Genomic DNA, 12,645 nt, shown 5'->3' on the forward strand with positions numbered 1-12,645 from the left:
CAGTCATAGTGATGGAATACCTAAAAATGCACTGATCTGAGTTTAATTTCTTCCACAAAGGGATATATAGTTTATTTGTCTTGAAAGAAATTCTGCTGGTTGCTGGCTACTTAAGTTACTACTTGAACAAACAAACCGCCTCGCTGTGACTCCTTATTTCCAACTAAACGCTGCTTAGTATTATTGAAGCACAAGAGGAAATGTATGGGGATGTATGATGTTTCATTAATGTAATGAGCTGTTGTCACCAACAATCAAAAGATCATATGCGGCTCCAATCTGTGCTGGAATCCCTCACTGTGAAAAGTAAACCTCTCCGTGCCACTCGGGGTTATTAGCCTGCTGGTAATGAGAGCCTATAAGCAGAGCTGGTGCGATGTTCCAGTCCTGAAACCCAGTTTTACACCATCTCCAGCTCTTTTCTACGCGTGTATACGCCAGCTTGTTAATAAGCCAGCTAACAAGCGTCACTGAGCCCACGTGGGCGAGGGAGGCTGTGAGGGAGAAAGAAGTGACAGCACCATAAAGGTCAGGAAGGAAAGAAAAACAAATGGCTCACTTGGAATGTTTATCTTCTTTTGGTCTTGAAAGAAACTATATTAAATATGGAAAGCTTTGCTGTTGATAAACGACATGAAGAAAAAAAGGGAAATGCAAATTAAAGCTGGCTTGATCCAACTGTAATTCAGATTCTGTCTGTTTCCAAATCACCAGAGACCCTCTGCCCATCAGCCCATCCTAGGGAAAAGTCTCATCCTTTGACATATGTCTGTGGAGTTGTTCCCAGGTCTCCCCTGATTGGCTGAGAGCAGACCTCAAGCTGCCCTGCAGGCTTTTTAACTCATTCATTCGGTCAAGGTTGGAGCTGAGAGTGTCTGTTCTTCCTCTTTAATGAGAAACATACGAAGTCTGTGCGGTGCTCTGTGTGTCCATCTTGCCATCTGTGATGTGGTGCGCCACAAGATCAAGGTGCCCACGTATCTGTCAGCACAGATCAGAGATGAACCCCTTGGACTGGTATCTTTTACACTTCCAAATCAATCCCCTCCTCCTGATGGTCAGTATAGAATGATTCCATATCCACACGTCTTGTGATACTTGTGTATAATTAGGTGACCAAATTACATCAACATCAAGATGACTGGCAGCAGCTTTATGACTGAGGTATTTTTACCAGTACTTGATTAACAGCCAGGCAAAACGGGAAGCTGCCCTGCGGCTCAAGGCCTCCTGGGGCCCAAAATTCTTCAGGTCTATTTTGCATCATGTGCTGATTTAATTTGAAGTTGTTGAGTTTTTTTGGGATATCTAAATTATTTACTGTGATACTAACATGGGGACAACTTAGTCCTGAATTTACAAAAAATGGATTCAGCAAAATCAACCATGTTGGTTCAAAATTCATTGTGAAATCTGTGTTACATTTAGAATATATTTGCCACATCATTAGGAATAAAGACAAATTAAAAAGTGTCCCAGAGATATTTACATTTTTGAGTCTTCATGACATCTGCTGCCTACTCTACTACAGTAGAGTGGGCAGGTTGTCCAATGTTCTAAGATCAACGGTTCGATTCCTGCTCCCGCCCCAAAACACCCAGATTGTGAGCTGATAGTGGGGGGTGTCAGCTCACCTCCATAGCACTGCTGAGGCGCCCTTGAGCAAGGTGCAGTACCCCTCACAAGTTGCTCATTTAGGCGCTCCACAAAGGGACTGCCCACCACTCTACCTCCCGTTGCATGCTTACAGGCCCCCTTGTGTGTGTTTGTGTGTATTACAGGGGCCTGTACACACTAATATATATTTATATATGCATACATTTGATTAACAAAGTTACTAGAGTGTGCCGTCGTAATTTCCCTTCGGAAAGTATATAAAATTGTTTGGTTTTTTTAATTTAAAAAAATATTGTGAAAACAGAATGTTTTGAAAGAGGAAAAGAGAAGTGTGTACCTGAACAATGTCCCTCTCAGCATATCTTCCTCTGGAGGAGATTCGGACTTCGTCACCGTCCAGCTCGACCATAGCTGAAGACATACAGACAACAAAATACACACAACTGCATTCCTTCTCAAAGTTCATAATGCAAAACATGTGAAGCACAAGTTACACTTTAAATCAAGATGAACATTCTTACACTTACATTATATGTATTATTTATAAGGTCTTGCTGCTTACCATCAAATTCTGCAGGTCCCACCCCCACGATGATGATTGACATCGGCAAACAGGCGGCCTGCAGGAGAGCAGAAGAAATTAATTCATTTCAAATGTTTGACAGCGATGTGAAAAACTGTGAGGACCCCTGTAAAAGGTGAAAGATGAGCTCCAGATCAAACCATGTGCCCTCTGTCCTCAACACCTTGCCAACATATACACTGTGATAGTAAATGTAAACACTGGTTTGTTCTTAGAACACCCTCTTGGAGTGCTGCGCAAATCGACACGTCACAGTGAATAACATTAGAGAGGTGAGATTCAACATGGCCCGAGCTCATTAACAGCTTACAGCTGGCATGTTTGCTACATGTGTGTTTGATTGAGTGTGTGTAGAAAAAGAGGTTCAGCAACATGTCTTCAATATACTGTATATGAGTGACGAACTGACCTCCAGGTGCCGGGCAACCGTTGTTCTTACCATGATATCATGTTTGAAATTACTCTACTTGGTAAAGGTCTTCTTTACTTCTCTACTGACCTTCACTCTCTTTTTTGTTACCTAATCCATCATCTCTGTCACCTTTTTCAATCCTGCTACCGGTCTTTCCTCTCTCAGCCTTTTTTCCTCCTTAACATTTTGCTGTTCTCAGACGCGCCATCTTCCCTTTCAGAGGCTTGAGATGGATCATTGCCTGGATGTATCGCTGCTCTTTTTTTTTTTTTTGCATTGTATTGAACTCCAGATTGCTCCTGATAGCTGTTCTATCCTTATTGTGAGTGTATGTGTGAGTGGATGAACATTGATGGGTTCCTTGGATAAGACATGGTTGATCGGCCTTGATGAGCAGGTCATGGCGACATCTGTCATCGGTGCATGTACAGTATGTGTGAGTAGATGGGTGAATGTGGTGGGTGCTTTAAACACTTTGATGAGTTGGAAAACTTGAAACATGCTAAATAATTGTAAGTCCACTTCTCTTTCACAGATAAATGGGAGTCAGAAAAGAGCTACTATTCCACTTATTGATTGCCTTATATTATTGTGAACAGTAAACCTTACAGAGAACGTAAATGACAAATTTTGTTCATAACTCTAGATATAAATAAATATCATTTGGATAATGTATCTGTCAGGATTTATTTGTAATGCATGTTTGTGTGGCCAACAGCTTGTGCCTTCACTTCCTGAGTTAATTTCTTGTTAGACTGTCTAAACGGCAATCATGTATGTAAAGACGTAGGAAAGTATTCTGCTCTCAGTAGTGATCAAAAAGTAATCATGACAAAAATGCCAAAGTGAGTTATGAAGTTTTAAAGAGTGTTACAAAAACGTTGAATTGGTCGTTTTGTTCAAATAAAACAGCAACAAAGTGATCTTTTCTTGCGTCCAATTCATCTCTGTGAGCATCTTGGCTAAAAAAAGGCTAGTGCTGGTAGTATTGGCAAAAATCATAAGGCAAGTGATGATAGAGGGAGAGGTAACTCTAAAGTTAATTTACAGTAGTGGTCCTCAACCCACCGGGTGTGGACCGGAACCAGACTGCACAGAAAGAATACAGAACTTACATTATTTCAGTTTTATTTATCATTTGATTATAAACAATGTTTTGTTTTGGAAAATGACATGATTCTCTCTGCCACATCTGTCTATGACTCAGTCACTCCCGAGCTAGCAAAACTAACAAAGAACAGCGTGATCATACAAAGATGCTGGTAATAAAGTTGCATGCACATTTTGAATCATGTTTATTGCTATATTTGGAAAAAAACAACTGTTTTTTTTGTGATAGTCGTATCATTTTATTGTGTTGTATTACGTCCATGAAATTATAGTCAGATGCTCAACCAGTCCGTGGCGCAAAAAAGATTGTGGACCACTGCATTGTGGTACTACAGTATTTTATTCCATTTATATGTTGTTCTTTTGTCCTCTTATTGTTTCTGGTCACTCTTAAGGAATAACACTTTCTTATTTAGAGTAGTAATTAATTAACCTCAAATGGCTATTATAGATTAAAATTTAATAAATAACGACTTACATATAATTCAGCTTACAAACAATCTCTTGGAACTATTTGTGTTTGTAGGTTGAGGACTACCTGCATCAAGCTCCTGGAGCTAAGCACAAATCACCTATTTAAATCTTCATTGCCCAGTCAGTGAGATTTCATTTCCCAGTTGAGTCGAGTGTGTGAATCCTAGTATCCCCCCAGGTGCTAACAGCTACAGTGAACACACTTACATTGACAATAGACTCTTTAGCCTGGGCCATGTCTGAGATGACGCCGTCCGTGATGATGAGGAGCACAAAGTACTGGGAGCCATCCTTCACAGAAGCTGCATACCTATGTGAAAAAAACAAACACCAAAAAATATTTTATCAATCTATTTCTGTGTTGTTATCCTGTTGTTTACTATAATAATAATTCATTACATGAGAGGTTAATAGGTATTTCAATCTTTTGCTCTACTTTTAAGTTAAGTTGGTGAAGCCTGTTGAAGAAGTACACATTCTCATCTACTTGAATGTTTTCCCTTCTCACTGAATCAATGTTCCTTACCTCCCACTCTGGAGGATTTTTCTGTCATATATTTCTATCTATATGGAGATATGGAAATATCAAATAGATTCTCAGCTCAGTACAGCTTTCAATTGCTCTTGATGTTAAGTATGACCTTTTACTGTCATGTGAATCATGAACTTTGTTCATGATATTTACTTAACTTATTTTAATCACTTCAGCTTCTGCTATAGCTCACATATCTGCAACAGAAGTTTAGATCTGGCTGTATGTCTGCCTCCTCCTCACAAAAGATAGTTGACATTTTTAGGCCCAGTGTTTGGAATTTGGGATTATGAGGTAAAAATTAAATATAATTGTTTATTAAGATTTTGTTAATCCATAATAACATGAAAATAAGAAATGGTATGATTTCGGTGCCAGAGAATGACCCTTTTACAACTACAGAGGGAACAAGTCATCTTTCATGGAACCTGCCATGTCACACCTCCATGTTTCTACAGCAGTTAAACATGGACACTACACTACATCTAACTGTAGTTCAAGAGACAGTATACTTAACGGGTACTGTAAGGGACACTAAAGAATGGTTTATTAAAATGGTTGCAGTCTATATCTACAAAGCTAGATGCCGCTATATTCTATAAACTCACAACGCGCAGAGAGATGGTGGTGAAACGCAAACCGGGGAGGAGAAGGTAAGTGAATAGTTAGTAAGAAGCATAAAGAAATAACACAAAATACAAAAGAGAAAGGTTAGCTCCTAATAAAATATGAGGGTAGCAGATACACAAATGTTTCAAAGGAACACGCTCAGCACAGATTCAGTAAATCATCTTGTAAATGGAGCACCTCGATGAGAGGCTTCACTTGAGCGCTCGAATGAATAGTTACTTAATGTCTTTGATATTTCAAAACTTCCATGTAGATTTCTTGCAGCATAAATTATGTTCTCAATGACTCAATATGTAAACAAACATGCAATCAGCTGCCTGCTACTTTCTGTGTTTGTTTCTCCAGTTTTTTCTCTCTCCTTCAGAGTCTTACGGTAGCTACCTGGCAACACTCGCAGCAGGGAGCTTATTACAGAAAACCTGAGAACACCTGCCGACTGTCACTCGCAGACAGAAATGTACTTAGTGTTCTTATCTCATATGATATGTTCATCATAGAAAGAGTAAATGCAATTGTAGGTGTTAATCAGTGTATATATTGTAAACAACATTAGGAAAGCTGATCAAAAGGAAGCAATACAGGGGAGGAAATAAGTATTTGATCCCCTGCTGATTTTCAGAAGTTTTCATACTTAGAAATAAATGAACAATCCTTGATTTTTATGGCAGCTTTATTTTAACAGCAATAGAGAGAGAATATAAAAAAATTAAAGAAAATTAAATGAAAATAAAAATAAAAATTTCTTTGCTTTCCAAGAACGGAAATAATTATTCGACCCCCAAACAGAAGATGATTTAATACTTAGTGTCAAAAGCCTTGTCGGTAAACACGGCAGTCAGATGTTTCTTGTAGTTGCTAACTAGGTTGGCCCATTCCAGATGTTGGAGTGTCACAGAGTCTGTGGACAGGTGGCTTTTTATGCAGGTGACAATTTCGGACATGTGTCTCTAATACAGGTAATGACTTCAATGAGGGGAGCCAAAATTGTTCATTGTTGGTAGGGGATCAAATATTTATTTCAATCAATGAAATGCAGTGTTTTTAAAAAAAATGTGATTTTCAAGATTTTCTTTTTGATATTCTAACTCCCACTGTTAAAATAAAACTACCACAGAAATCATAGACTGTTTCATTATTCATCTGTGTGAAAACTTGCAGAATCAGTGGGGGATCAAATGCTTATTTTCTCCACTGTAACTGTAAGAACAGGTTGAGTACATTTAAAGAAGGCAGCAAAAAATGTATACGTTAAGCTCTTGTGTATGTGCTTACCTGGCCACGTGATTGATGACAGGGGAGAAGTTGGTGGGTCCGTACAGCTGAACTGACTTCAGACTGTTGTAGTAGGCTTCCATCACACCATCAATACCTGTACAGTATGGGTTCTGGGGGTTCCCATTCTACAGAGCAGAGTGGGATCAGGGAGGGGAGGATCAATAATATATATGATTAATTTTCCATACTATGAGGTTGAGTTAAAAATTGATGCTAGTTTTTATTAGTGAGAATATCAGTTTGAGTTTGGGTCACCCAATGGAGCAGATGGGTGGTTTAAACATCTCTATGTTTTATTCGTCTTTTATTCGTCATACCAGCGCAAATTCGTGGGAGACGCGTCCGTCTGGTGGCAGCTTAGCTCCGAACCCCAGAGCAGGAAACATTTTATCGCTGTCGTAGTCCTGAATGATTTCTCCTACTGCCTTCAGGGCCATGGCGTAGGCATTCAGCTGGTAGGGACTCATGTAGTGGAGTGATGTGGGCTGGGCTGGGTTACCTTTATATGACAAGAGAGTGAAACACCGTCAAAAAGTTTAGCCTGAAATTAATTACTTTTTTTTTCTTCTCATAATCAGTTCTTCAGTAATTCAACACTAGTGGCACCAACCAACATACATAGTTCTCCTGAGGTTTTGTGCATTATGTTAGGGAAACTAAATTGATAGATATCCTTTTAACCTAACAGTAATAATTCTGATCTTCATGTACATTGCACTGAGATACGTACAACCTCTATCACCACTGATGCTGTATTTTAGTTAACTGCACAAGTTTTTTGTGAGAGCTTCTAATATAAAATTAGAAGTCAATATTTAGCATTCCTAGCCAGTGCTCGTCCTGCATGTACCAAATTCAAGGATTGATGGATAACACAGTCCGTAATCACAGCCTTCAGAGCACTCAGCTATGACTGCCAGGTGTGGTGAAGAAGGTTATTAGGTAACTTTTGATACCCCATCTGCATATGTTTGATTAAATGTTCCCAAGGCACTCTGTGTATTTTTCAGTGCGTGCGCATTCAAAGTGTGTGTTGACTCACCATTTGAAGCTGTGAAATCAATGGCTACGGTGAAGTTAATTTGGGTGCTGAAAAGACAAAAGTAGATAAAATATTCATTAATCAACTATCATTTTCTTCTCGCTCTTTTCTTTCTCAAGCAAACACAAACACACATTTGAGAACCAATAAGAATCAATCAGAAGAAATTAACTGCAGACACAATCAGGTTTAAGTGGTTAGTGATTGACAGTGCCAAAAAACCCCCCAACTTCTCCTGTCTAGTGCTGGGCCTTCACATCAAATATGCATTAATGGCACTGCTCTGGGACAGGTCGGTGCTTTTACATGGAGCACATTTGCGGTCTGTTGATGTGCATGTGACATTAACATGTGAGTTGTATGAAAATAAATTAAAACCATCAGAAAACTTAAATCAATGGGCAAAAGCCATGCTTGTGGCTCTATGAAGTTGTACTGTGGGTCAATGGTGTTTTGAGCTATACGCTTATGTTAATTACCTTTAAAATCTTATTTTATTATACTAACATTGGCTAATTACTACTAAGTGTAAATAAATGTGGGATAAATAATACTCTGACATTATTAAAGCAGAGTATGAAATGTCAAGAGATCAGCAAAGCTCATATGATTGATCCTTAAACAAACCCATAAATGTGTGCAAAAAATAAAATACTCCATGAACTGCCATGCAAATAGTTATTGAGGTATTAACCAAAGAATGTCAACCTGGGTCAAACTGAAGGAAATGTCTTGGGTTTAAACAAATGGGAACAATGATGTCTATAGCAACAACAACATTCTATTGGTAAATATTTATCTGTTCTATAGAATGAGGGAAAACTTGCTACAGGAAAATTTCAAGGCATCTTATAAAATTTCAAAGAAAGCAACTGAATAATAATCAAACAAAAACATTCAGGACTAGAGTGGCGGATCAACTGACATTTCAGGTCTTTATATACTCCAAATGTTGATAATTTCTAATAACATTTAAAAAACAGCCTGAAAATAAAGAAAAGCTCTTCTGTATAATGATAAAATCTAAATACATCATTCATGTTGCATATGTCAATCACTAAGATGATGAAAAAGTGGCATCATCAAGGAGAGATGAAAAAAGACAATACACCACACCACCAAGGATGGGATTGAGTCACATCTGGCTCCATCAAAACATTTCCTGATTTGTTAACCTGATAGGAAAAAGACGTGGTTAGGTGAGATGCTGGCCGGTCACAGCTGTTTCAAACCAATCCTCACCCCCACTGCCACACAAAAATGCACACAAAAGTCTTTCAATGTACTATATTGTCAAACAGCAGGAAGCTCATCATCTTTGTCACCTTGGCGACAGCATATGAAGTGCAGAAACTGGGACAGAATAGAATGGAGAGACAGGGGTGGAACATTAACTTGAAGACATCCCTTAGACAATATCAGATAATTCAGAATATAAGGCTGTTCTCAACAGTTAAAAAGCAGTGAAAGCAATTTTAACTATGTTTTAAGTTTAATGATACAAGCCCAATAATTTTGTGGTTATAAGGTGTTTCATATCCTTACAAAATGAAAATCTTAAGAAAATACCAGGAAATAAGATTTTCTGGGGCACAGCTGCAAGGACAAGAGACCCAGAAGAGGAGATCAGAGTGACTTCTGTGTTGCTGCTCTAAGTTGTCACATACAAGATTTAGCAATCAAGTGTAAATTATGCATGCCATCTTTTTTTCTCTAAACCATATAACTCTCTGTCATGCACGCAAACAACATATAAAAGAGAAGAACTCCAATAGCGTGATTGCAAAAGCAAGGCTGGAGAAAGGAACTTGAAGCAGATAGCAACAAAGGAGAGAAGCTGAGAAATAGAGTGAGCCGTTGTGAATAAACACTACAGTGTCAGAACAAAAAGTAACAATGATCACACCATATCAGTAATATGATATGCAATTACAGACGTGAATGACATCACTTAGTGCACTGTGTAATGGGGCCATTGCTATCATTAGGAAATTTCTCTGAAAGTCAGTGTCTTACAAAGTGAACATCACTTCAAAAAGTCCTTTTAACTCCAAACAAAGACAAACTTACACTAGATTCTTGATTGTTATACTGTCAAATCTATAATGAAATTAGCTGATGCTCGTAAACTATTACGCATAAAACAAACTATTATAAGTTGTGAATTAAAAAAATTAAATAAAACGTTAAATGGTTTGTTAAACAAGAACAGAAGATATTATACTGACTGCTACTACTGCTGAGTATACTAGATATTATATCATGTGTAGATATTGCCTTTTGTTCATACTTTTGCTTAATTTTGAGCAAAAACAATTTATATACGTATATTATGAATTTGTTTCTATGATGTGTGTCCTGATAGAGAATTTAATTTGTTTCCGCGGACGTAAAAAGTGAAGCAAAACCAAATTTCAGAATACCTTCAGGATAATGAAGGAACAATATAGAATAAAAAACAACAGACAAAAATAAGCACTGACTGAATTCCTATTGGGTCTAACATTGAATACTTTTCAATACTGATTAGTATTGTAGATTCCTATATTAAATACATAGAAGTTGCCACAAACCGCCTGAGAAATAAAATGAGATCTGCAGAAAGGCAGCAAAATGTCCTGGAAGGACTGATAAGGGATTTTCCGTAGCAGCGGTCTAAACCATAACATCACATGGCTGAGCTTCAGCAGAGGGATGTATGATGTGAACTTATCCAGCCTTAAAAACCAAACCTTATCCTGCCGAGTCCTGAAGGTACAGGAATTTATCATAGTCCAGTTTTAAAAGGATTTAACACATTTTGCAGGTAGTCCTTCTTTACTTTTGGCAGTATCTAATTAATGTGGTAACAGTTGCATACAGGCTACAATGAAGTCCACTTAATTTGACTTGACAGCAAATTTCATTAATTTCATTTTATTCTACTAATTTCAGGTTAACACAGATAATTCCTATTCATGCTTCAGAAAAATGTTTAACAAATTAAAAACATAAATATTGCCTTTTAAAATGTTTGAATGAAATAAGATTAAATTGAAGCACCTCTAGCCGACAGTAAACCTGTCGGCTAGAGGTATACAAAGTATACTTCTCTGTACAAAAATCAAGAGGTGACCTTCACTTTGCTTGGTGGATATTGTACATGGGTCTTTAATGTGAGTCTGGTATCCACTCAGGCTTAATTTATGACATATATAATTACATATGCACTCTCTACTGCGTGTTAGTCTGACTTTTCAGGCAAAACTACTTTATCTGGGCAAGTGACCTCAGAGCTTGAAGACAAAACAACAAATGCAATGTGCTGTAGATTTGTGTTAAAAGAATATGACTGCACATTGTGAAGCGTGTGTCTAAGCCTGTGTACGAATTTCGAAGATATAATATTATATTTCAAGTAAAGGAGCAAGTGTCACTTATCATCCGTAACTGTCAAACCCATAGTGACACAGCTAGATACAGATATGCCTAAACTCCCTGCAGCATGGAGGTTTCTAGACCATGAATGAAAAGATCTTCAGCTCAAATTAGGTGATATTCTCAAGGCATGGCAACTTTTGGTAGAGTAAAGATCTTGAACACAATTTGAATCCATTTTTACCTTAACAAAATCCATTAGCGAATAAAGTGGAACCCAACAATAAAAAGATAAAATAAAAAATGCCATCCTCTACAGAGCAGCTTCAATTCTCCATTGTGTAATTTTGCGAAGACCAGTGATATTGAATATGCCGTTAATTATACTATTATTATATAACTGTAACTCCATTAAAAAATGTTGACCCCCAAACCACCCGCAGTGAAACCTTCTTAAAATATTTCTCTGTATTTAACAGCAGTCCAAAAATGAAGATACCTACAAAAAAGTTTATGTTTAAGTAGTTATGATTTGCTATGGCCTCTTTGGTGTTCTGATTTGTTTTAACAAATACTGATCTACTGTAAACTTGAGATTGTTAATTGTGCATCCATTTTCTGTCTGTTTGTGTGTTCTTGTAAGAATATTGGGCCAATATCCTGTCTATTAAGCGGGGGCACCCAGCCCCCCATCATAAGCTAGTTTCCTAGGGATGACCCTTTCACACATCAAATTACTGAAACATCTGTATGCAGCATAAACTGTATTATAATTGTGATGTGTTAAATAGGTACTTTGATATTGGCCTCATTGTTAGTTTATAGAAACAGAATATTTACTCAAGAACTGGCGAGACACGTTGTCTGTCAATTTTCTTATTGAAACAAGACAAATCTTAAAATTGTTGACTAGAAGTCCCCTCTTCTCTAATATGGAGCTGCCAGAGGGAAACATGCATGAACACACTCAGCGGCCTAAAAAAGCCATCTAAGGTTGTGCAATGTGACCTCTCCTGATGACATGACAGCAGATGTTGCTGGTTGGATGGAGCCCATCTGGCCAGAGGAGAGAGGAGAAGAGGTGAACAGCTCATACCTGCTTGAGTCAAATTTAGCTTATTATGCTGTTTTTAATACATTATGTAAAATAAAATGTATGTCCTTATAAAAGATGATTCCCCCCCCCCCCAAATTTTATTTCTCTGCTTCTCTATTTAATGACAACCTCTCAGAAACATTTCGATTCAAGCAGAGATCCCGATCATTTCTATTCTGGTTTCAATACTCAATTCACAAACCAAAACAAGGGGAAACAATATGTGTCAGCCTGAGTGACAGGACTGCCTTCAGAGGCGTATCTCAAAATGAAAGATATAGCCGACAATTCCTCATTTTTATCCTCATGTTCATAAATAGAGGCATCTTTGTTGAAATCCATGGGTGGTACTAATCCTTTTTCACAGTCAGTGAAAAGAGTAAGGACAGTGATGCTCTTGGATGAGATGGAAGCTTCTCAAATCAGTCATTTATGTTAATGCTGCCAGCAGATCATGTTCCTAATTAGGTCCAAATGAACAATTAGTTGATTGGGTTGAAGCGGCAAAAAGAGCTGT

General features: G+C 37.8%; 1 protein-coding gene across 1 annotated transcript in view; it reads right to left on the reverse strand.

Annotated features, from left to right (window-relative positions):
* Positions 1-12,645, reverse strand: part of LOC137589134 (copine-8) — a 72,757-nt gene that overhangs the window by 6,513 nt on the left and 53,599 nt on the right. Inside the window, exons 14-19 of the mRNA XM_068306645.1 lie at positions 7,676-7,722; positions 6,951-7,132; positions 6,631-6,758; positions 4,404-4,506; positions 2,180-2,237; positions 1,955-2,028 (exon numbers count right to left, since the gene is read on the reverse strand). Of these exons, the coding sequence (XP_068162746.1) occupies positions 1,955-2,028; positions 2,180-2,237; positions 4,404-4,506; positions 6,631-6,758; positions 6,951-7,132; positions 7,676-7,722 (592 nt within the window). The remainder of the gene's footprint in view (positions 1-1,954; positions 2,029-2,179; positions 2,238-4,403; positions 4,507-6,630; positions 6,759-6,950; positions 7,133-7,675; positions 7,723-12,645) is intronic.

Source organism: Antennarius striatus, chromosome 22 (assembly GCF_040054535.1).
Source record: "Antennarius striatus isolate MH-2024 chromosome 22, ASM4005453v1, whole genome shotgun sequence".
NCBI classification, from domain to species: Eukaryota; Metazoa; Chordata; class Actinopteri; order Lophiiformes; family Antennariidae; genus Antennarius; species Antennarius striatus.